We start from the raw sequence: 25,333 nt of genomic DNA on the forward strand, positions 1-25,333 counted from the left end.
AGCGAAGTCGCTTAAACGAGGGAACGTAGGATAGAATTTTCTCTGCGCCTCCGGTTCTTGGATGCTTTTCAAAAAGAAGAAAAGCGAAGCATTAATAGAGTGGCAGGCAAAATAACGGAATATTATCAGAGAACGTTTTTTTTTTTGTTTTTTGCCGTCGTGTGAGTGATGTGGAAAATTGCGACTCTGCAAAAATGTTCTCAGCAATATTCCCGATGAGCCCTCACCAAGTAGTCAAAAATTCAACCACGCAGCCACCAAAAAAATGCGCCTACTTCGTTGCAAGTTTTTCAGCAGCTTGCAAAAATGGTCCGTCGGTGGTATTTTCCTGCTCGAAACGAGAATGGTTTACATTCAAGAAAAGCAGGAAGGGACGGCTAGATGCCTGAAAGGTATTAATGTTCACTAATCTGCTGTCAACACCATATCACAATCAAGAGAGCATGAATGAGGCGCAGATTTTAAATGACAGAAGTTCATGGCCTGCTTGTTCTAGAAACGAAGCTTTAAGAAGAAACATCCGCAGGCATGAAAACCGAAACGTCGACCGTTTAGGTAGCGGTAATCCCTCCCACAGAGATAGCAAAGCCACCGTTGAACTACAAATGAAAATGAATGGTACCCAAATATTGCGTCTCTTTTATAATGTACAGTTTGACCTATGGGAGAGATCTTTTATAGTGCGCAGGCTCTTTCTAGCAAAGAAGATTATGAAGGTCAAACACTGCAAGAACGCGGGAGCGAGACGGTCATAGGAGCTCGGATTACAGGCTAGCCAATCAGGTGCAAGCAGAATATTGAAGGCTACAATCGGAAGAGTACAAAAACAAACACCACTCCAATCAGGTGCAAGCAGATTTTTGAAGGCTACAATCGGAAGTGTACAAAACAAACACCTCTCCAATCAGGTGCAAGCAGATTTTTGAAGGCTACAATCGGAACAGTACAAAACAAACGCCTCTCCATCAGGTGCAAGCAGATTTTTGAAGGCTACAATCGGAAGAGTACAAAACAAACAGCCGCCGCGGTGGCTCAGCGGCTATGGTGCTCGGCTGCTGACCCAAAAGACGCGGGTTCGATCCCGGCCGCGGCGGCTAGAATTTCTTTGGAGGAGAAATTCTAGAGGCCCGTGTACTGTGCGATGTCAGTGCACGTTAAAGAACCCCAGGTGGTCGAAATTTCCGGAGCCCTCCACTACGGCGTCTCTCATAGCCTTAGTCGCTTTGGGACGTTAAACCCCATAAACCAAACCAAACCAAACAAAACAAACACCTCTCTAATCAGGTGCAGGAAGATTTTTGAAGGCTACAATCGGAAGAGTACAGAAAAAATACCTATCCAATCAGGTGCAAGCAGATTTTTGAAGGCTACAATCCGAAGAGTACAAAACAAACACCTCTCCAAAAAGGTGCAAGCAGATTTTTGAAGGCTACAATAGGAAGAATACAAAAAAACACCTCTCTAATAAAGTGCAGGCAGATTTTTGAAGGCTATAATCGGAAGAGTACAAAACAAACACCTCTCTAATCAGTTTGGTTGGTTGGTTTTGTACAATCGGAAGAGTACAAAACAAACACCTCTCTAATCAGGTTCACGCAGATTTTTGAAGGCTACAATCGGAAGAGTACAAAACAAACTCCTCTCCAATCAGCTGCAAGCAGATTCTTGAGGCTACAATCGGAAGAGTACAAAACAAACACCTCTCTAATAAGGTGAAGGCAGATTTTTGAAGGCTACAATCGGAAGAGTACAAAACAAACACCTCTCTAATCAGGTGCAGGCAGATTTTTGAAGGCTACAATCGGAAGAGTACAAAACAAACACCTCTCCAGTCAGTTGCAAGCAGATTTTTGAAGGCTACAATCGGAAGAGTACAAAACAAACACTTCTCCAATCAGGTGCAAGCAGATTTTTGAAGGCTACAATGGGAAGAGTACAAAAGAAACACCTCTCTAATCAGGTGCAGGCAGATTTTTGAAGGCTACAATCGGAAGAGAACAAACCAAATACCTCTAAGACCGGTACAGTAACGGTGAAACTTTTAAATGGTCTCGACACAAGGCCTTAAAGGGACAACTTTGGGGTTCGAGTCAGGTCGCGTGCCATTTGTCTTTCCCTGCGGCGCTTGAACTGAATTCGTCGAATAGCGCTGCCACAGCTTGGCGGCTCTGCTGTGAAACATGAAATCTGCGACCGACTGCCTTACATCATCCCCAACTGCGGTTCAGGAGCAATTAAACGCCGTTCGAACTGCGCTCCACTCAGGTAAAAAAAATCCGGTTCCCTGGGGCTGCCCACAGACCTGTGCATAGGAGAGCATTCATACAACATGTCCTACAAAAGAAGTAGGGATTTAAAAGAAACTGAGCCAATCCTTACGCGCTTCCATCTACAGATTACAGTTCGAATCATCACCCGCCTCCACAGTGTAAGCACCTAAAACTTATGGAAAACCTCCGACTACATTTGCATTCATGAAAAGCAGGGCTGTACCGGAATACGAGTTTATCTTCCGGCCCCAACAGACGTGACAGCGCATGCTGGCGAGTCATATTCTTCAAAAGTTCTATAAGAGGCGCCCGTGTGCTGTGCGATGTCGGTGCACATTAAAGATCCCCAGGTGGTCGAAATTATTCAGGAGACCTCCACTACGACACCTTTCTCTCTCTTCTTTCACTCCCTTCTTTATCCCTTCGCTTACGGCGCGGTTCAGGTGTCCGCCGAGATATGTCAGACAGATACTGCGCTATTTCCTTTCCTCAAAACCCAATTTTTATTGCGAAAGCAATACTACGCTGTTTTGAGCCTTCAGCGTGGTCCCGGCGGTAGTCACGTTTCACCTTTAGACGGCCTCCAGTTTGATGACGCGTGGAGGCGCTCGCGTCCGTGACGTCATACCGATGTGAAATCTGAGCTACCAAGTCTGGTCATCGGCGCGGTCCCAGCGGTAGCCACGAAGCGCCGCAGTTCCCCAGGAAGTAAGAGAGGGGACTGCGTTGATTTGGAGGAAAGGAAAGGCGCTTTACCAACTCAGTGGTTTACTGGACACCTAAATAACACTTTAGGCTAATTCCGACGTTCCGTGCAGCACTCAGGCTTTCGCCTTTCACAACTTTAGTCGGTAAAGTTGCTCGTTATTTGCTTTCGCAACCTTCCGGGCTTAACCGAGCTAAGCCTCTGCCAATTTTTTTTATATCTATTAAACACTGATGCGGTATCGTGTTCCAAGAAGTCATAAAAATGAAAAGATCAAGGTTATATGCGAAATTCACGTTAACTGTCTCACTAAGGACGCCCCGATAGTGGCGGCGACCGCTAGACTCACCTGCCACTGTAGCCGCCGGGCCGAAAGTGGCGGTAATCGTCACGCCCTCCGGAGGTTGCACAGGGAAGGCAGTGGAGGGCTCCGCCGCATTGCGCACCACTTCCCGACGACGGTCAGTCACGGGTGTGCCATCAAGAGCTGGTGGGAACTCCTGCATTTCACCCCAAGTCACGTGACCTCGTGCCGTCATCATAATCAGTCCACCGGACTGCGAACAAATTGCTTACTGCGGCAGGTGGCAGTTAACATGCATATCGCGAGGGGCTGCTCGAGAGGAGCAGCCTGGGTCTTCACAAGCTCAACCGATCGCAGGGATCTATGAATGTAAAGTACGGAATGACCAGTTTCGTATATATGGGCGTTAGACATTAACGATATCCAGCTCCAGCTGAAGGGTATGGCGCGCTTACGTCCAACGTCACGGGCGCCGTCGTGGATCGGAACCAGCGCCAAACCCCGCTTCGATATCCTAGATTATACCCTAGCCGCTGTGATGCGGAAGCATATAGCGTGCCGGTGGCCTTTCATCGTTCGGCGACTCTTCACAAGGCGAGGGGGGAGTTCAACAATGTATAGGTATTAATGCATTAAACTGTTCCCACAAACATGCGCCCTGTGAACCCCAAGGGTATGAGGCCAAGCAGGGCACTGGCTCTACATCGGAGATATAAGAAGCCATCAGGTGTCGTCAATGTAAATGCGACTGAGTATTCAGCTCCCGACAGGTGTCGTCTACGTAAATGCGACCGAGTATTCAGCTCCCGACAGGTGTCGTCTACGTAAATGCGACTGAGTATTCAGCTCCCGACAGAGCACTTGCAGTGGCAGGGATTACGGGAACACACGCCACAGACCTCTCAGCCTCCATGTTTTCACGTATATCCGCAATGGCTGCGGAGACAGCCATTAGCTTTAGCCATTATAGATTCACCGGCAGATAATCTCATTAGTGACTAAAAGACTGCCATACACAATTTCGCTCGGAGCAGAATCGCACAGTTCCCTCTAAAATATCCTTAATGAGATTCCCCCCCTTTCCCCAAATAGGGACAATACATTTATGTGGATGCCGGCTGACTCTGGCAACGCTGGATACGATGGCGCTCGCCAAACAGCCCGAGGTTTAGTCGGTCGGGCAGTGACAACTTCCTCTCTGGGGACAGCAAAGGATAGCCTAATCTCATTTCACGATCCAATCCACTCCTTGGACTAAGAAAATTTCAGCTCTCGTACAAAAGCTCAATAGAGAGCAGGAAATCACCTGGAGGAGAATCAAACACCTTCCCTAACCCGGTATAGTTTTCTCCCATATGTTCCCAAATAAATTTTCTCCCCAATGCACCCTCTGCGATGAGAGAGCTCCCCTCAACTTGTACTCTGAGGATGCAAGCAGAACCCTCACCTTCAGAATTAGGGAAAATCCTGCTTCCAGACGACTCGGAGACCCTGCTGCGCAGCTTGGACCCGGACATACAAGACCGGGTCCTTAGGTGCGCCTATGAGGCTGCCAGTAGGCTTGACCAGCTGGCCATCTAGTAGGCCGATAACTATCCCAACTATAAATAAAGGTTTATTGCCTCCTTTCTCTTCCGTCTCGTAGATCGTTACCAGACTATACTCCGTTTCATACATAGCTGTCAACGCAGCCAAGGCTACGGCGCCTGTTCGCGCTCCTCGTCCGCATCGTAATGTAGTGCGTCAAAAGTGAAAAGAGTAAAGAACTCAAAATTAAAGTTATTATTGGTTAATATTGCAGTATAATGATAATGGTGTTTTATTTTGCAGAAAGATTGCTTTTTCTTTAATGTTCTTCAAAACAGAGTGCCTTAGTTTTCTGGTTTTTTTTTCGGCTCCTCCTGTATCAGGTTTTCGCAGCTAGGCCGGCCGGCGATGTCGTCTGCTTTCGTCTTTCGGTTTCCGAGAATGCGAAAATGGCACCGCTATCTCCTACTCGCTTGTTTTCTTCGCCCACTGCGGCTTTAAAAACATCTCGTGCTCGCATATTCTCCAAGCTGAAGCCTCCGAAAATTTCGAAAGACTGCAAGCAGGTGATCGTCAACGTTTACTGCAGCGTAAGGAAGCGCTTCCCGGAGAAGACTGCGCGTGATGTTCTCGAAACTGTGGGCGAGGTGACCGGCGTGAGCCCTCGGACAGTTGCGAGGTTCAAGAAAGAAGGTCTCTCTGCTGGAATAAGATCACCTTGTGTGCCGCATGCTAAAAAGTCGCTCATTGCCCGAGAAAAGCACTTCGCAATCACGTCCGTCGCCAATACAATACAGTGCCTTTTCCCTTCGAAGCAAGTAAAGAGCGCTGTGTTTTTCAAGGTAGGCATTAGAGTTTGACAGTTTCGACTTTCTACCTAACGATTATTTTAATAAAAATAAAAAAAGACGTGAAAAAAAACAGCAAAAGCCGGGAGTCGAACCTTGGCATCTTGTAAAATGAACACACAGGCGCGCGCTTCGTACCACTCAGCCACGACGCGAGGCGGACGGATACATTTTGCTTGTTTTTTGCAGAGGACTACTTTCGTACCTTTGGCAGCGTTGACAGCTATGTATGAAACGGAGTATAGTCCTCTCTCGACGAAAATCCGTGCCTATATGCCAGCACAGGCAATGATGCGATGCTATGCTATAAATCTACTCTAGCTGTATAGGTTAGATATTCGCTTTCACACTGGTCCCCACCTTCCCAGTGCAGTCTTTGAATTTCATTTTGTCCTTGATTTGTCGTTACGCCACTGCGTGAGCTTCTTGCGAGTGCAGGCTTCTGAGGACGGGAGGGGCATTCTTGAGGGCCATCCTAAAAATAAATCTTTCCACCCTTGGAGGGCGCGCCGATCCACCCACGCACGTACGGACACCGCGGCTCTGTGGCCGAAAGAGGACTGTTACCGCAGTATAACACAAAAATATATGATGACACTAGCTCCCACTCTCATGCAGACTTGCCCATCCATACCCAACAATTCTGGACAAAAGCATTTAAGAACTGCAAAAGGAGTTTTTGAGCGCAATTTTTTCGTACATTGTAAGTTTTCGCTACAATGATTTAACTCCCTTGTCGGCAATTTCGTTTTTTTTTTTGCTATTAACGTTTTTGCTATCGTCAAAAGCGTTTCCCACTGGCTTTGTATTGCAGCCTAAGCTGCTCTATGCCAGCGATGGAAACGCTTTAAAAGAAAGATTTTGCTACGTATTCGGAGAATGCACCCGTATACCATGAATATTTCTATACCAGTGCCTTACAGTTTTCTGATGTTAAAAATTTCTGCCCTAGAATGTTCGACATGGAAGCGGGAAGGGCACACGCTAGCTGGATATCGAAGCGGCGGTTCCGAACTACGTACGGCGCAGGTAAGGTAGGAGTGAGGGTACAGAGATGTTTGCGCGAAGGACGAAAGGGCGGGAATGCTCTGTTAGGCGGCCGAGAACGCATTTCTGCCCCTGCAAAATTCCGCTCGTTACAGTACCTACTCAAATGGCTGACTACATGTTTGGTTAGATTTATGGAGTAACGTCCCAAAGCGACTCAGACTATGAAGGACTCCATAGGAGAAGCCTCCGAATAGGAGGAGATCTAGCTCACCATAGGAGTATACTCAGATGAAAATATGATCGATTTGCGTAATTGGGTCAAATGCGGATTAGTTATGCTAGGCGTTCAGTTTAAAGGCGAAAGCCTTTAATGGCTTACTGACGTCATCAGTGATGTAATATGCCGTAACCAGAAATCACTGAATTCATTGTAATGTAGTCGAAATCATTAATTACAAACTAGCCATTAATCAGTGCTATTATCTAGTATTTAATTAACTATTAGTAATTAGACGTGGATTAGTAATAATTAGTAAGTCATTGATTGACATTAATTAGTAATTCGAAGCTGACTAGTATTCAGCAATTAGTAATTTAGTAATCACTCAGTAATTGGTAGTTGGATCACCATATCTTTGGTGGCTCGCGTCACTCCTTACTGCGCATGCGCTTGGCGCCTTGGTGGCGTCACCGTCGCGCGGCGCTGACATTTCAGCCAACCGAGTCAGACGACTCCTTTCATTCGTAAACAGCATTCAATCAGCAGCACAAGCAGCCAAAGGGGCGCACAAAGGCTTTCGCCTCCCGCAATTTAGATCGTCAAAGTGCCCTCTGAATTTTCACTTCTGTTCCAGTGTTCAGATCCAGCGTTCTCGGATCGGAGTTGTTCGGATAGCGATAAGGCGTTAATGTCCGTATATGCGGAACTGGTCATTCTACTATAATCATAGGTCCCTGGTAGTCTTCCTAACTCTCCTGGCGCAGTGATGCAGCGGTCAAGCGATCCGCCACTGCTCTTCTATGGCAACTCCTGCCATCGGCGGGACTTGGGTTGTCTGGATTGGGTTGAGATCCAGGTTGCTCTTCTAGAGCCGCCTCTCATGATTAAGTCAGCGGCCGCCTCACGCGGTGGTCAGGCTTAACACCTGCCTGCCACAAAAACAGACTTCAGACAAACAGGCAGACGGGCCGACAATCACACAACGGCTAAATTCTAGGTATGGCCACTATAAATGCTAGCCCACTATAAAACTCAGGCTTTACAATACCGGAACCACCCTTCACCGTCGGTGCTTTCGGGAGCAGCCCTTATCTTCCACATCGACACAGTCAAAGCTGCCGTACGGCATAGTAGGGATGAGCATGACGCATACTCACTGTCTCGACCTCCGGAAAAAAGAGACCATAGGCCAAGCTCTGCCAGATGCTTCCTTCTACCAGTAATGCCAGTCCATAACCGCTGCAGGATCGACTGCATTGCGTTCATATCCCTCGCTGTGTGCAGGTGATCTTGAAGTATTACTCTCCGCCTCTCCTGAGCGGTCACAGTATTGAAATCGTCGTCGTTATTCGACACCTGGGCAAAAGGAAAAAAATCTGGCTTCTTCATCTAAACGGCACAATTATGTCGAAGGAGAAAGCCGTCAGGTACATGTGGTGTCTGATGTCCTACGGATGCAATGGAGGAGCGGATAACTCGAAGATGGCATGCCGTCTGCGAGCAACTCTGCTCAATTTGGAACAAAAGTTGCAATTTGGTACAAAGCAGGACTAGTGCGGCATGAAATACGAATACGAAATGAAATCCCCGGGAAGTCAAGCGTCCCTTCATGTAAACGTACCCAGTGGCCATCTTTCGCAGGGGATATGATTGACTGCCATAAAGGTGGGATTCCATTTTGTCACGAAAAATGTTTCCATAACTCATTCATTCATTCATACCTAGAGCTTGTGTCAGCTGGAATCACCTTCCCCATGATATCGCCTTTATAACAGATACTAAGTAACGCATTGCATAAACCCATTTTTTTTTTCTGAATGTGCATATGATTTTCACTGTCTAAACTCTGCTCTTACTGTATGAACAAATTGTTTTAATGCATCCCCGCTGCAAATATAAAGGTCATTTTCTTCCTTCTGTTTTTCGCCTATTTCTGTGTACTAGTACTTTCCTTTCGCTTTTAGTTGTTATTTACATTGTATATTTATATGTATCCCCCCTATTCTCTGTAATGCCCTCAGGCCCTGAGGGCACAAAAATGAATTCCTGGGGAGTTTGTAGCAAGCGACGTCACTAGAAATAGAATTGGTAATGTTGGTTGTAGAGCTAATCCTTCGCAGGAGGTTTGCTCGCGAGACAAACAAACTCGAGGTGCAGTTCCTGAAGCTTCTATGCGCGGATTTCGTCGATTACGATTGTCCTTCTGCCGCACTGTTCGCCCGCTGCCGTCTGCCAGGGCCCATCCGGTCCCTCTGCCCTGCCCGACGAGGCTCTTACCTTATCTAGTTCTAAAGTACCTAGCTGCATCTTCAGCGACAGCACTGTCGCCTTCTTAACGGCAAGGTGGTGGTAGGCGCCGATGCATGCGTCGGCATAGAGGTTCTCCTTGAGCACCTGTCCGCACAGCTTGGCAAGGTTGTCAATCTGCGTCATCATAAGGAAGCGAGGCACAATGAAATCAACGCACATCAGGAGTTGCCTGCACGATGAGAAACGTGTGCAAAAAAACACCTTCAGGAAAAAAAAAGCCACTCCAAGGGTGGCTAAGAAGTCATGATCACTTTTGGCTCAATCTGGTAAGGAATATTTGCTGCTGCTCATTAAAACTAAAAAATCGTGAAAGGCGAAATCCTGAGTGCTGCACTCTGCTACGCGATTGTTCACTTCACATTCTGTTGGTGCATTAACTAACTGCCAATTAATGACGCTTAATCTTTGCCTTTAGGAGTGGACCGCGACAGCGTGTTGTTGCGCTGCCAGGGATTCCACGGAACCCCACCACCCTTTCGGCGCGATGAGGGCAACGCTTTTTGAGGAAAGGAAATGGCGCTGTAATTCTGTCATCTCGGTGGACACCTGAACCGCACCGTACAGGAAGGGAAGAAGTGGAGTGAAAGAAGAAAGAGAAAGAGGGGCCGTAATGAGAGAAAATGAAAATTGTATTTGAGGAAAGGAAATTACGCAGTAACTGTCTCCCATATATCCGTGGACACAAGTCGAAAATTGAAATAGCACAGTAACTGTCTCACATATTTCGGTGGACACCCGCCAAAATTCGCGCGCAGTAACGTCACGACCATTTCGACCAATCTGAAACGCGGACAAACTTGCTAACACGTCTTGGTGACGACACTATGAGCCATTGAAGGCTTTCGCCTTAAAAGAGCCTTTAGGGCTGTGACTTGTAATGTTGCATTAAACTTTTCTGCATCCCAGCTCAGTACGAGCGATTTCAGAGTGCAACATGACTTATCCACTAGGAATGGCACGAAAATTTCGCTGTATTCGCATTAAGACACCGTGCACACCGCAGGCCTGCGTGCAATGCCGGAGTGAAGTATTCAGCCGTGGATGACGTAGTAGTTGTTGTCGGCACCGCGCGTCGGAAGAAATTTATCATGCAAACCATCTGCCGCACAATGATCTTGATGCTGTCATACGATTCAGCGCTTCGTGCAGCATAAACGTACTATTCAAGTTATAATACCTCACAGCAGGAATTCCAACTGGTGACTTATAACAAAGGGAGGGGGGGGGGGGGGGGGGGCGATGTGTGAGACAGTTACTTTGTCACTTCCTTTTCTCAAATCTAATTTTCAGTTCCTTGGTTAGGGCACCTCTTTCTTTCTTCTTTCACTCCCACCTTCCTCCCTTTCCTTATGGCACGGTTTTTGAGTTGCATAAACTATAGCCTTGTTATCCCGACGTCTTTTAAGACCGCGTTTAGTAGGAGCTGGAGACGACAGTGTCAGCGTTGCTGTCACTGTCGTGTCAGTCTGCTGCCGTTTCCCACTCTCATTGGCGTATCCAACCGAATCACAAGTTACAGGCCCAGTTTTTTTTTCCCCCGCTCTCTCCTTCCACCCTTTACTTGCTGACCAGCAACCAGACCCGTGTAAGCAGCCGCGCACTTTCGCCGCCGGGCTCAACGCTGTGTTGCTTAAACTGTCGCCAACTCACCTTATATTCTTCCGAAAACTCCAACGCCTCATAAACGCCATGTCCTCCGATACGATGACGAAGGGGTGCGTCGGAGGCGTGTTCAATGAGCAGGTGCTCCCAAATCGCTTAGCCGCACCTGGGCTATCGCTGCACTTCGAGAGCAGCTTCCAGAACTAGGAGAACCTGCAGCCTGTGAGGAAGCGAGAGACAGACGGTAGGTTCCAGGACGCGTCGCCGAAAATAGAGGCAAAGTAGTTCTGCTGCTTGGCTGCTTTAACACAATACGCCCCCCCCCCCCCCCCCCCCCCCTCGATCTGCGTACGTCTGTGCTGTGCCACAAAACCAGAGTAGACCCAAGTTGACCCCGGCCGATTCAGAATACCTCTAGGAAGACAAAAAAAATTCAGGGGGCACTTTGGCTCTCTAAAGTGCTGCTAGCGAAAGCCTTTCCTTGCGCACTGGTTTGCATTGACGTTTCTTTTGTGGTTTTTATTTTTATTTTATTATTTTGTTTTTCAACTTCACGTTAGTGAAGGGACGAAGATGAGACTGAACCAAGACACCGTATGCACTAGACGCACCTTTGTTCATTCCACACCATCGAGCTGGCATGGTGGAGAGGCTAGCGTGCTCGTGTCGCACTGCGGAGAACCTGGTTCGATTCCCCAACTCCACCAGTTTCCTTCTCGGTTTGGTCTATTTTACTTGGAGCATCACTATACGTCTCCTTTAATTGGTTGCATGGTTACTAGCCTAAGTACAATTGAACCCGTTTGAAATTCGCGCTCTGTGACGTCACGTCCATTACGACCAATTGAAAAGCGTGACATTTCTGTCGACAACTACAACCATGAGGCATTAAAGGCTTCCGCCTTAATATCAAGACCCGGACCCAAGCCTCTCGGTAAGTTCGTCCCAGACAGTCAAAATTTCCGGAGCCCGCCACCACAGAGCCCGCCACCACGGCGCCCCTCACAGCCCTAGTCACCTTGGGACGCTAAACCCCATAAACCATGAACCAGAACTGTTAGTGCAGCGTCCTAGCGACGCTCCAGTGAATGTCTTGACACAGAGACCATTGCATGCTTCACGCGCACGAGGAACATCGGCCGTGCGGCCCATACATGTGGCCCCGGTTCCCACTTCTGGCAGCTGCGTCGTCGTGTTCACGACCCTGGCAGCGAAGGCCCGCTGAGCGGCAGACCTCATCTCGGACATCTCGCTGAAGCCGAGCAGTCAGTTGAAAACCGGGACGCCTTGGTGGGTAGGCAACGCGCTTGCCGCCGCTGGCACGCTCGGAGAGATCCGGATGGGAGGACCTGCTCGTGGTGCTGCGGCAGGAAGAGCTCACCTCGGCCGCCACTGTGTTCCCGTCTCTGACCACGCCGTCGGCAGGTACGGCCATCGCTGTGGACCTGTGGTCAAAGTGCCCGAGTGAGATCGCGACTGCGCTGCTTCTGAAGCTTCGGCTGCTGCTGCTGCCGGTCTGCACGCCCGGTTTGCGCGCGCCGCTGCTGCTGCCGCGGCGGTGTCGCGTGCCACATTCGGCCCAAAAGACGCGGGTTCGCTCCCGGCCGCGGCGGCGGAATTTCGATTGAGGCGAAATTCTAGAGGCCCGTGTACTGTGCGATGAGCTGCAGTGCACGTTAAAGAACCCCAGGTGGTCGAAATTTCCGGAGCCCTCCACTACGGCGTCCCTCATAGCCTGAGTCGCTCTGGGACGTTAAGCCCCATAAACCAAATTTCCGGAGCCCTCCACTACGGCGTCCCTCATAGCCTGAGTCGCTCTGGGACGTTAAGCCCCATAAACCAAATTTCCGGAGCCCTCCACTACGGCGTCACTCATAGCCTGAGTCGCTCTGGGACGTTAAGCCCCATAAACCAAATTTCCGGAGCCCTCCACTACGGCGTGCCTCATAGCCTGAGTCGCTCTGGGACGTTAAGCCCCATAAACCAAACTAAACCAAGCCACATTCGGAACGCTGCGTACACTTGTTGTTGTTGTTTGTTGTTGTTTGTTTTTGTTGTCGTTGTCGTTGTCGTCGTCGTCGTTGTTGTTGTTGTTGTTGTTGTTGTTGTTGTTGTTGTTGTTGTTGTTGTTGTTGTTGTTGTTGTTGTTGTTGTTGTTGTTGTTGTTGTTGTTGTTGTTGTTGTTGTTGTTGTTGTTGTTGTTGTTGTTGTTGCCTTGGTGGCATGGCACATACCCCACGACGGGGGATTGGCCACGGTACCGTGAGGAGAGCCCAAAGAAGGTAAATAGGAGCCAAGCTAATGGATTAACTTTTGTTGCCAAGCTAATGATTTAACTTTGGGTAACAATTCCGAAGAATTAAAGATGTAATTATAGATTTAAAAAATAATGCAAAAATGAATTGGGAGCAAACAAAATTCAGGGGGCACTTTGCTGACCTAAAGTGCGGTGAGGCGAAAGCCTTAAGCGCAGTGTTGCTAATTGTGTCACCGATGTTTGGTTTGGTTTATTGGGGTGTAACGTCCCAAAGCAACTCAGGCTATGAGGGATGGCGTAGTGAAGGGCTCCGGAAATTGGACCACCTGGGGTTCTTTAACGTGCTGTGTCACTGATGTGTGGTTAAGATGTTAAGCTTCGCCTGTAAGAGTGGAACGCGACAGCGTCTTGCAACGCTGCCAGGGAGTCCACAGAACGCCATCGCCCGTCGAGCTCTACGCCATGCTCGTCGGTAAATTGGTTTTTGAGGAAAGGAAATGTATCTGTCTCGCATATCTCAGTGGACACCTGCACCTAGCCGTAAGAGAAGGGATTAAAATGGAAGTGAACGAAGACGCCGTATTAGCTAGACTCGCCTTTGTTCATTCCAAACCATCGAACTGGCATGGCGGAGGGGTCAGGGTGCTCGTCTCGCACTCCGGAGACACTGGTTCGATTCCCCAGCTCGACCGATTTCCGACTCGGTTTTATTTATTTATGTGGTCTGCCTAGAAAGTTAATTAGGTTAATTGGTCTTTACCATTGCTCTAATGCCATCCATTATGTCCTGTCACTCACCTGTCAAGGCGGAAAGCTGGGCTAGTTGGTGCGTCATATTTAATTAAAAGACTAGCGCATAAAACTAGGACGAAGACTGAGAAGGAGACAGGACGAGCGCTAAGGGGCTAGTCTTAATTAAATTAAATACTCACCTGTCAAGTGATGGAAATTGAATGTTCGACACGATGTCTATGAAACGTCTGGAAACGTCTATTAATGATGGTTTATGATAGTTAAGTATGACTTCCACATTTCGTGAAACTAGTTAATGCATGGTTAGTGATAGTTAACGTGACGTTAACTAGTACGCTGATTAATTAGTGTTAGTTAAAGGTACAGGCGCAGCGCACAGTCCCACATGCCACTTCTTAATTGCTGCTAATTACCAATTAATCATTTAGTGATTAAGTACAATGATGGTTTGGTTTAAGGAATTTAACATCCCAAAGCGACTAAGGCTATGAGAGACGCCGTAGTGGAGGGCTCCGGAAATTTCGACCACTGGGGTTCTTTAACGTGCACTGACATCGCACAGTACATGGGCCTCTAGAATTTCTCCTCCAAAGAAATTCAACCGCCGCGGCCGGGATCGAACCCGCGTCTTTCGGGTCAGTAGCCGAGCACCATAACCACTGAGCTACCGCGGTGGCTTTAAGTACAATGATATCATCATGAAATCACTTTATATCATGTTCCGATGTCCTTCGATTCCACCCGTCCATTAGCTATTAATCGGCATATGCCCATATAAGGCATGCACCCGGAACGTGGACACATTTGCTAACACGTCTTGGTCACGACAGTATGAGGCATTAAAGGCTTTCGCCTTAAAATGTGGGCTGCGTGCATTACCCGCTCTCCTGCGACGCGACCAGCTTCGTTTTCGTTCGTTAGTGTTAACGGCCGATGCTCGTGATGGCCAAATTGTGGGCATACGGGAGTACCGAAGCTGCGAAGATCAATGCTGTTTTATGGGGGCTTAACATTCCAATGCGACCCAGTCCACGATGGACGCCGCAGTGAAGGGCTCCGGAAATTTCGACCACCTGCGGTTCTTTGCCCTGCACTGACATGGCACAGTACACGGGCCTCTGAAAAAAATGAAAAAAAAAATTGAAAAAATTTGTTCTGAGGAAAGAAAAACAAATGATGCAATAACTGTGTCACATATCTCGATGGGCACCCAAAAGGCGCCGTAAGAGAAGCGATAGAGGAGGGAGTAAAAGAAGAAAGGAAGAAAGAGGTGCCCTGACATCGCATAGCACATGGGCGCCTTTTGCGTTTCGCCGCCATCGAAACGCTGTCGTCGCGGTCGGGTTCGAACCCGGGTACTCCCACCCAGTAGACGAACACCTTACAACCCCTTAGCCACCGCTGAGGGTCCCTGGAATACATTCGACCGCCGAGGCCGGGATCGAACCCGCGTCTGTCATTCTTATCACGCTCCTAAAATTCCTTCAAGACTTCTCTGAACTCCAAATCGTGACAGCAGCAGTCGACTACATTGTGGACAGTCTCATGCACAATGCATGGAACCAATTGCGTCCGAAAAGCGTTGGCGTAGCTCATGAAGTAAATAAAAGCACTAGGTCCTCCTTGAATCCTCGGTACTGTACTGCTACGTTTGCTTTTCCTTTAACTGACTCGTCACTCGAAAAGCTTTTCAAGAGAACGCTTGATGGTTCGAGACTCGGAAGTCCGAAAACGCAGCCTGAAACTTGCGGAGATTACTGAAACGCTTGCTCCTGTGAATCATCTCCATCATTGTCGGCTTTCCTAAGAGGTCCACGGTGATCTGGAACGCCGTAAATCCTAGTGGCGGGCGTACTGTGCGATTACAGTGCACGTTAAAGAACCCCAGGTGGTCGAAATTTCCGGAGCCCTTCACTACGGCGTCCCTCATAGCCTCAGTTGCTTTGGACGTTAAACCCCCATAAAAATAAACCATCTATGGGTTATGAGAAAAGAGAAGGCGCATAGCTAGTTGGTCAGCGGACTCCTCAAGCGCGTAGCGAACGCCGACGAAACACTCAGTTACGCAGCTTTCAGTCAGCGTTCGTGGAGCGCTTGAGGTGTCCACCGACAAAGTGAACTAGCTATACGCCTTTCCTTATCGCTAAACCCAGTCTAATAGCCGCGGTGTAAAACATCTCGGTTTTGAGAATTAGACTAGTTCACTTTGTCGGTGAGCGCCTCAAGCGCTCCACGAACGCCCCCTAAAACAATGTTACCGCCGAGAGATGCGGGTTCGATCACGGCCGTGGCGGTCTTATTTCGATGGAGGCGAAATTCTAGAGGCCCGCGTACTCTGCGATGTCAGTGCTCGTAAAAAGACCCAGGTGGTCGAAATTTCCGGAGCCCTTCACTCATAGCGGAGTCGCTTTATGACGTTAAACGCCCCTAAACAATAAACCTCACGGTTTTGATAAAAGGGAAGGCACATAGCTAGTTTGTCGGTGGACGCCTCAAGCGCGTCGCGAACGCCGACTAAAACGCTGGGTTACCAAGCTTGCAGTCGGCGTTCGCGGTGCACTTGAGGTGTCTACCGTTACAACTAGCTATGCGCCTTTCCTTTTCGCAAAACCCAGTGTAACAGTCACGGTGTAAAACAGAAATAGACTAGTTCCATTTGTCGGTGAACGCCTCAAGCGCACCACGAACGCCGTCTTAAACATTGTTACCCCCGAAAGACGCGGGTTCGATCACGGCCGTGGCGGTTGTATTTCCATGGAGGCGAAATTCTAGAGGCCCGCGTACTTTGCGATTGCACGTTAGAACCCCAGGTGGTCGAAAGTTCTGGACCCCTTCACTACGGCGTCCCTCATAGCCAGAGTCGCATGGGAACGTTAAACCCCATAAACAGTAAACCATCTCTCGGTTTTAAGAACAGAGAAGGCGCATAGCTAGTTTGTCGGCGGACGCCTAAAGCGCGTCGCGAACGCCGACTAAAACACTGTTACCAAGCTTTCAGTCGGCGTTCGTGGAGCGCTTGAGGTGTCCACCGACGAAGGGAACTATCTATACGCCTTTCTTTTTCGCTAAACCCAGTCTAATAGTCGCGGTTTAAAACCCCTATCTCGGTTTTGAGAAATGGACTAGTTCACTTTGTTGATGAACGCTTCAAGCGCACCACGAACGCCGTCTAAAACACCGTTACCCCCGAAAGACGCGGGTTCGATCACGGCCGCGGCGGTCGTGTTTCGCTGGAGGCGAAATTCTGGAGGCCCGAGTACTTTGCGATGTCAGTGCACGTTAAAGAACCCCAGGTGGTCGAAATTTCTGGAGGCCTGCACTACGGCGTCCCTCATAGCCAGAGTCGCTTTGGGACGTTAAACCCCCATAAAGAATAAACCATCTCTCGGTTTTGATAAAAGGGAAGGCGCATAGCTATTTTGCCGGTGGACGCCTCAAGCGCGTCGCGAACGCCGACTAAAACTCTGGGTTACCAAGCTTTCAGTCGGCGTTCGTGGAGCGACTGAGCTGTCCACCGAAAAAGTGAACTAGCTACGCGCCTTTCCTTTTCGCAAAACCCAGTCTAATAGTCACGGTGTAAAACACCTATCTCGGTTTTGGGAAAAGGAAATGCCCAGAGCTAGTTCACATTGTCCGTGAACGCCTCAAGCGCACCACGAACGCCGACTAAAACACTGTTACCCCGAAAGACGCGGGTTCGATCCCGGCCGTAGCAGAAGAATTTCGATGGAGGCGAAATTCTAGAGGCCCGTGTACTGTGTGATGTCAGTGCACATTAAAGAAGCCCAGGTGGTCGAAATTTCCGCAGCCCTTCACTACAGCCTCCCTCATAGCCCGAGTCGTTTTGGGACGCCTAACCTTCATAAGCCATGAAACACTGTTACCAAACTTTTAGTCAGCGTTCATGGTTCGCTTGACGTGGACCTAGCTATGCTCTCTTCCTTATCTCAAAACCGAGAGAGGGTTTAGAGGGCGCAGCCCCGGCTTCGGACTGACATCGAAGAAATCCATGATTGCAGCTGCAAGTGCTACGCACCAAAAATTCTCTCACCTGTCCCACAAAAGCAGGCCGCCCTTCGCCATCTCCTTCGAAGGCCTCGATGCGTCCGAAAGTCGGTATTTCTCCGCCCTCGTCACCAACTTGCAACGCTTGTCGGAAGAACGATACAGAAACGCGGCTGCACGACAAGGCCGCTCGCAACCAACTGCGTTTTTCTTGCTTCCAGCAAAGCCCTATGTACCCTCCAGGCATTTCACTGGCACACACCCACAAGATTCTGCCTGTAGGGGGTGCTAGGAAGCTGCTAGCATAGCGCTGATGAAAGCATAGAGTTTCTTACTATTACCTAGAGGGAAAGCTGGCAAGCCGTCTATGGGAGTTTGCATGGAGACCCCACGTGACCACCTCAGCCACCATGGGCGCTCAAAGCATCATGGGGCGGTGAGCTACTTGTTGCGGAACTGCAACTTTTGGCCAAAAAATAATCAAGAAATAAAGCTGTTTGATAACTACAAACGTCCTGACATTGAAAATCTTGTCTAATGATTGCAACAAACGAGCAGAAAAGCATTTAAGTGCAAAATTTGCCCAAAATAAGAGACGACTCGCTCTCCTATTGGCCAAGCAATGAACACTATAAGAACTAATATTTCGTAATTAACAAGCGCACTTTTAAAAGTAAATATGTTTTCAAAAAAAATGTTGTTGCTTAGATACTTTAAGAGGTTTTTTAATGGCATTTCAGAAGAGTAAAACCTTTTATTGGCGTCGTGTGTCGTCGCGTTTTCACTACTATGGTTTTTGCACACTGCGGTCGCGCGAAAGTCGTCTGCGCACACACAAACAACGTTTTTGAAATGAAACGTCTGAGTAGTACCACTCTGTGTTCCCGAAAAACTACGACTGTTCCGCAACAAGTAGCTCACCGCCCCATGATGCTTTGGGCGTCCATGGTGGCTGAAGTGCAGCGCCGCCAGCTTTCCCTCTAGGTAATAGTAAGAAACTCTATGGATGAAAGCATCCGTTTTTTGATGATGATGATGTCCTCAGGCTTAATGGCCAGGCTGCATAGCAGATCCGTTTTTCGTTGAAAGAGTCTCTTTCTTCTTTCACTCCCACCCAACGTTAATGGAACTAAACTTTCTCCCACCTTCCTGCCTTCCCTTACGGCGTGGTTCAGGTGTCCATTGAGATGCGTGAAAGATACTGCGCCATTTCCTGTCTTCAAAAACCACCCAACCCAACGAACACCGACGCCCTAACGGGCGTACTTCGCACAAAGAGCATGTCTATTAATGAGAACCCGATGGACATTGAATGCAGAGATGAAGGCTTTGTAACAGCACGTGTCCGCTGCTAGATGCGGAGCGGATTTTTTTTTTTTTTTAGGAAAGGAAATTGCGCAGTAACTGTCTCACATCTCGATGGAAACCCGAATCGCGCCGTAAGGAAAGGGGTAAAGGAGGGAGTGAAAGAAGAAAGGAAGAAAGAGGTGCCGTAGTCGGATGACTAGCCGGGATGACAGAGCTCAGCAGGCGGTTTCATTTTTGCAAAGTGCAGTAGACCATGCAATATTCACTGTGCCTGCAGCAGTCTCTAATAAACAGCCGTCTCCCTGGTGGACACAAGAATGTGAGAAGGCCTATCGTTGCAGAAAAGCGGCCTGGAAGAGGCTATCCTGCAACCAGAGTCCAGTAAATTGGTTAAATTACAAATTTTTCTCTGCATCTTTCAAAAGAACAATTGCAAAAGCCAAGGAGGACTATAACCAAAATTTGAACACTTATCTTTCAAATCCTCGTAATCGGAAGGCCCTGTATAGATTTATGGAACGTAACAAGAGTTCTCCACTCCCTCACCTTAATTCTTCAACAGTGTTATCCCCCCAACAGGCTCAGGAAACCCTGGATAGTATTGCTCAGGGACTAGCGGTACGTTTCCAGACTCAAAGAAATGTCCCTCTGCGCGCAATCACACCCTCTTCAGATTATACCGAGGTTGATGCGTCAGAGCTCCTCTCAGTCCTAGCAATGATGCACCCTGCAGCTCCCGGGCAAGATGGTGTCACTGTTGGTATGATTAAAATTTTAGCCAAGGATTTCACAAGCAACCTCTTAGATATTGTCAATACTTCATTGAACAATGCATGGATTCCAAGCATTTGGAAGATAGCGAAAATAATTTTATTGAGGAAAGATGCTGGTAAAGGGTACGTTTTAGATAATATTCGGCCAATTGCACTAACTTCAAATTTAGTCAAATTAATTGAAAGGGTAGTGCACAGCCGTCTCACAAAACATGTTCAGGATGTTAATGGCCTTAGCCCAGCACAGATTGGCTTTCGTCGCGGATGCTCTATATGGACCGCGCATGTGGATCTTGAGAGTAGAATCCGGCTCTCGATACGCAGAAGAGAAGTTTCAGCTTTGGTGACTCTTGATGTAGCAAAGGCCTATGATAGTGTAGAACATACTATTTTACTTGACAGACTTGCGCAGTTACATCCTCCAACCTACATTTATGCATGGATATCTGAATTTCTAAAGGACAGATACTTTTACTGCGCAGAGGGTACCCTACGTTCTAATACTTACCATTAATCAAGAGGAGTGCCGCAAGGCTCGGTACTATCACCGCTGCTTTTTAATATTTTGGTCAGTGACATCCCCATCCGTCCTGATATAACAGTTTTTGTGTATGCAGACGACATAGCTTTTTTCGCCTCGGCCACGGATATCCATTCGCTTTACCAGATTATGCAGGGATATTTGGATGCTCTTGGAGTTTGGTTGCACCGTATTAATTTATCCCTGAATGTTAACAAATGTGGCACACTGGTATTTCCTCCAGACACGCCTTTGTACATTTCATTAGCCCATCACTCTAATCTGATTCCACAAGTGGAATCTGTTACATATCTAGGTGTTACTTACCATCCAACCTTAGATTGGAGCCTTCATATCAAGAACAACGTGCGTAAAGGAGAACGCGCTCTAGGCCGGCTGACACGAATCGCCAATAAAAGGTTTGGGATGCGCCGCGACACATTATTGTTACTTTACAAAGCTTATGTAAGACCTATACTTGAATTTGGTTGCGTTTTATTCTCTGGTAGCGCAAACTACAAGGTCCAACCCCTAATCTTACTGGAAAGGCGCGCTCTACGTCTCTGCCTTGGTCTCCCAAAATCAGTTTCAAACGCCCTGCTTTATCTCGAAGCCAGTATGCCCGATTTAATTTCCCGCTTTCAAATACTCACGGTGCGAACTTTCCTCAGGTCGTTGGACCCGATGACTAATGTCAGTACTCCTATTTTTGTGTCTCAGCAGGCCTTATTTTTTTACCATCATTGGCCACGGTATAAAATGCCACAAATTACCTTAACGCAGAAACTTTTAACCCCGATTGGTGTTGATCTCAGTTCCTTGCAGTGGGTTGACGACACGCCGGCAGCAGTGGAATTCCATTTTGACCACATCTTCCCATCTCATGCGAAACACATGCCCACAAACATTTTAAACGGCATTCTTTCTGGTCATATAGCGGAATTCCCCCATCATGTGGTGCTTTCTACTGATGCCTCCGTCAGCGGCCAAAAAGCTGCAGTTGGCATCTTTTCGCAGGATTTGGCATGGAGCTATTCTGTCCGCATCCCAGATTACATCCCCAAATTCTTTGCGGAATTTTTGGCTCTTGGAATGGCCCTGCACAAAATTCCGTGTCATGTATTTCACGTTATCATCTTGGCTGATTGTTTGTCAGTTCTAGTCTCCCTTGAAACTTCCCAAAAATATTTTTTGTGCCGCTTCCTGCGATTTTTTTCCCGTCCACTTTAAAGGAGGTCCGTTTTGTCTGGGTTCCTGGTCATGCAGGCATTCATTCCAACGAGGTGGCTTATTATTTAGCAAGGTCAGCTCTTGACGGGCCAGTAACGCATCCCGTCCCGAATTTCAGTCTGCTGGCGATCTCCAGGTTTCAGCGGTTCCAACACATATCAGCCAGGTTACGCGATCCCCTACTAAATACTGCTGATTATCAGCACTTAGCGTATAAATGGAACGTCCGTTCGTGTAAAACAAGGCAGTGTGAGGTATCAATGACGCGACTGCGGTGCAGGATTCCCAGTTTAAATTTATACCTATGCAGATGTGGGTGGTCTCCAACAAACCTATGTGACTCATGCGGGGTCGTTGAATCTGTGGACCATTTCCTCCTCTGCTGTCCAAAGTTCGCACTTCAGAGAAAGATTTACCCGGAGGTCCCTCTCTCCAGGTTAGGGCTCCCGTTATCTATGCCAGTATTGTTATCGTTCGGAGCGAGCGCCAAAGGATTTGCTTTGAGTTCAATTTGTGGGAATCTACATGATTACATAATTGCAACTGGTAGGTTGATTTGCTAACTCCTTTAAAAGTCTCGGAGTTTTTTTTTGTTTTTTTTTTAATTATTATTATTCTCGCCAAAATGTTCTTTGTTATTTCACTTCAAATATTCTTCTGTCGTTTTTTCATGAATACGTTTTTCAAAATTCACGTTTAATCCTATGAAAATTTTCTTATGCATACCACTACACCTTGGCCAATCCCCCCCCGTGGGTATGTGCCATTATAAAGAGGTGAAGAAGAAGAAGAAGAAGAAGGTGCCGTAGTGGAGGTCTCCGGAATAATTTCGACCACCTGTGAATCTTTAACGTGCACTCACATTCAAAAGTTTTGGTTTTGTGGGGTTCAACGGGTCAAAGCGACTCAGGCTTTTAGGGTCGCCGTACTGAAGGGCTCCGGAATGTTCCACCGCCAGCGGTTTTTCGACGTGCTTTGAAATCGCACAGTACACAGGCCTCTAGCATTTTGCCTCCATCCAAATACGACCACGCATGCGAAACGGTCTGAGAGAACACTTTGGCTGAAAAACTGATAGCTCACCGCGCTGCCAGGACTAACCTGCGTGCTAAGATATTCCGAGTGGAGGGTGGGGATGTGTATGGACCGGTTCAATTCAATTCAATTCAAGTTTATTACACAGAAAAATATACAAAGTTCACGGTGAATGAGGCATCTGGATCCTTAGCCAGTGGCTAGTTTCGGATCCATTACAAACATGTTACAAATCTAGGCAGTTGAACAAGGCTGAAACATACAAAATATACAACTAATATAATGCAATAAAAATAATCAATTCAACAATAAGGGGAGGTGTATTGTTCTGATAGCATGTACTTTTTTAGAGCAGGTGCAATGTTCGAGATGGACTTAATGCTGAATGGGATGATATTCCAAACTTTAGCGCTGAGAAATGCTATGCTTCTACGTCCGTATACATTGTGTGTTGTGGGTAAATTGAGGTTATTGTTGTCAGCGTGTCTAGTGTGACTTGAAGGAAGCTTCAGGATGGAAGAATTGTACGGTATATTCGTTTTAATAATAGTGCTCTCCAAGAGCGCTGTTTTGTAATCGCGAATTATACGAAAACGCATGATGTTGAGGTCTCTAAAGAGTGGATCTGATGATGAGTGCCAAGGTGCTGACGCTATGATCCTTAATGCTCTTTTCTGGAGAGTAATAAGCGGCGCGAGGTACGATGAGTAAATGTAGCCCCATGACTGGATGCAGTATGTAAGATGACAATGGAATATACTGAAATAGACCACACGCAATGTATCAATGCTGAAATGCTTTCTAGCTTTAATTAATGTGGCGCATGCAAAGGTTAATTTTTTACATAATGTTTCTATGTGCTCAGCCCAATTTAGAGATTCATCTAATGTTATTCCTAAGTACTTGAAGGTTTTCACTTTTTCAATGGGTATTCCCCCGACCTGTATTGCACATGTTTTAGGCCCCTGTCTTCTGCTAGAGGCGAAAACTACAAATTTAGTTTTTTTGGTGTTAAGTAGAAGCTTGTTCATTCTAAACCACTGCATTGTAGTCTCCAGTTCATTATTTGCGATTGTTTCTGCTTCTTTTAAACACTTGTGCGTTATAATAAGAGCTGTATCATCGGCGTATAACACTGGCTGCGCGCTCTGTAGGAAACTGGGGTAGTCATTTATAAATAACGAAAAGAAGATAGGGCCGAGGACCGAGCCCTGCGGCACTCCAATTGTAACTTTTCCTAATGAAGATTGGACACCATTAATTTCTACATACTGAGTACGATTTGTTAGATAACTTCTGAACAAATCAATGGCTATCCCACGAAAACCACAACGTTCTAATTTTAGTAAAAGAATATTATGATCTACGGAGTCAAAAGCTTTTTTTATGTCTAGAAATACACCTATGGCAACCTGATTATTGTTTAACGCACTGTTTACAATCTCTGCTACTGAAAGTACTGCTGTAGAGGTGGAATAATGCTTACGGAAACCATGTTGGCTAGGCGTAAGTATGTTATATTTCTCCATGAAATCTGTCATTCTCTTAGCTATTAACTTTTCAAAGAGTGTGTTTATGCAGGATAATATCGTAATTGGTCTGTAAATTGCTATGACGTTCTGGTCATCCCCTTTGTATATTGGTGTTACCCTTCCAATTTTGAGCTGTTCGGGATACACCCCGGTTAAGAATGATTGATTGAATATGCTTTCTAGAACATTACACAAGACATCAATGTTTTCTTTTAATATATTGACTGATATTTCATCATAGCCCATTGCCTTATTTGCTTTCATCTGGCGAGTGACATCAACTATTTCTTGCGCGGTAATTTCTTTGAACACAAACGTGTTATCAACCGCATTTGGAAGCGCAGTTTCGTATGACACGTTAGGTGTGGACGAAAAATGGTGGCCGATTTGAATAAAAAAATCGTTAAACGTTTCAGCCAGATATGCGTGATCATTGCTAACATGTGGTAAAATGGCGTTTTGGGGTGACGATTTTATTATCGAGTTGATTATACGCCAGATCTCTTTAGAATTACCTTGTGCTTTTTGAACGAGTGTGTTGTAGTATTGCTTTTTGCGTTTGCGCATCATTGAGACGGATAGGTTGCTGGAAATTCTGTATTGCTCTTTATAGTAGGCGTTGTCTCTATTTTGCTTTACTTTATTGTGCCAGTGTTCTTTATGTTTGATAACTTGCAGTATTGATTCAGTCATCCAGGGACAGATCGGGATGGTAAAGTATTTTGACCGCCGAGTATTGCAGTTAATGCTGACACAGCTTGATTTTAGCAGCGAGGAAAACTTTTCATATGCTACATTAACATCATCGTCTTGAGCCTGTGAAAAGTTCTTTTCTCGAAGCAATGCTCTGGTTTTTTCGTGATCCCATCTGAGTCGTTTTCTGGTGTTCGTGTTAGCGAAGCCCCGAGCACCAAGATCTACAGATATAGTTATGGGAAAATGATCAGCTATAGACTCTGTTATTACATCAGCCTTCACTAGATTCTCATCGCAATTGGAGAGAAAATGGTCGATAATGGAAGAAGACGTGGATGTTACCCTTGTCGGATGATCGATATGATTTTTGAAGCCATAGGACGACAGTAGGTTTAGGTACTCACTACTCGCTGGATCGCCTAAGTTAATATTGAAATCACCACCTAT

The 25,333-nt window shown here is 47.0% G+C and overlaps 1 protein-coding gene across 24 annotated transcripts in view; it reads right to left on the bottom strand.

The window, feature by feature from the left end:
* Positions 1–25,333, bottom strand: part of LOC149332453 (uncharacterized) — a 200,834-nt gene that overhangs the window by 83,212 nt on the left and 92,289 nt on the right. For 18 of the 24 annotated variants that reach the window (XM_089558022.1, XM_089558040.1, XM_089558038.1 and 15 more), the window contains exon 8: positions 3,326–3,533. In XM_089558022.1, the coding sequence (XP_089414148.1) occupies positions 3,326–3,533 (208 nt within the window). Of the gene's footprint in view, positions 1–3,325; positions 3,534–8,022; positions 8,222–9,142; positions 9,290–10,825; positions 10,998–11,931; positions 12,068–12,158; positions 12,223–17,838; positions 18,001–25,333 lie in introns of those variants that run through there. The other 6 variants (XM_089558031.1, XM_089558033.1, XM_089558032.1 and 3 more) reach the window with 4 other exon arrangements.

The sequence above is a fragment of the Amblyomma mixtum genome, chromosome 8, assembly GCF_055824585.1.
Source record: "Amblyomma mixtum isolate Tamu chromosome 8, ASM5582458v1, whole genome shotgun sequence".
Taxonomy (NCBI): Eukaryota; Metazoa; Arthropoda; class Arachnida; order Ixodida; family Ixodidae; genus Amblyomma; species Amblyomma mixtum.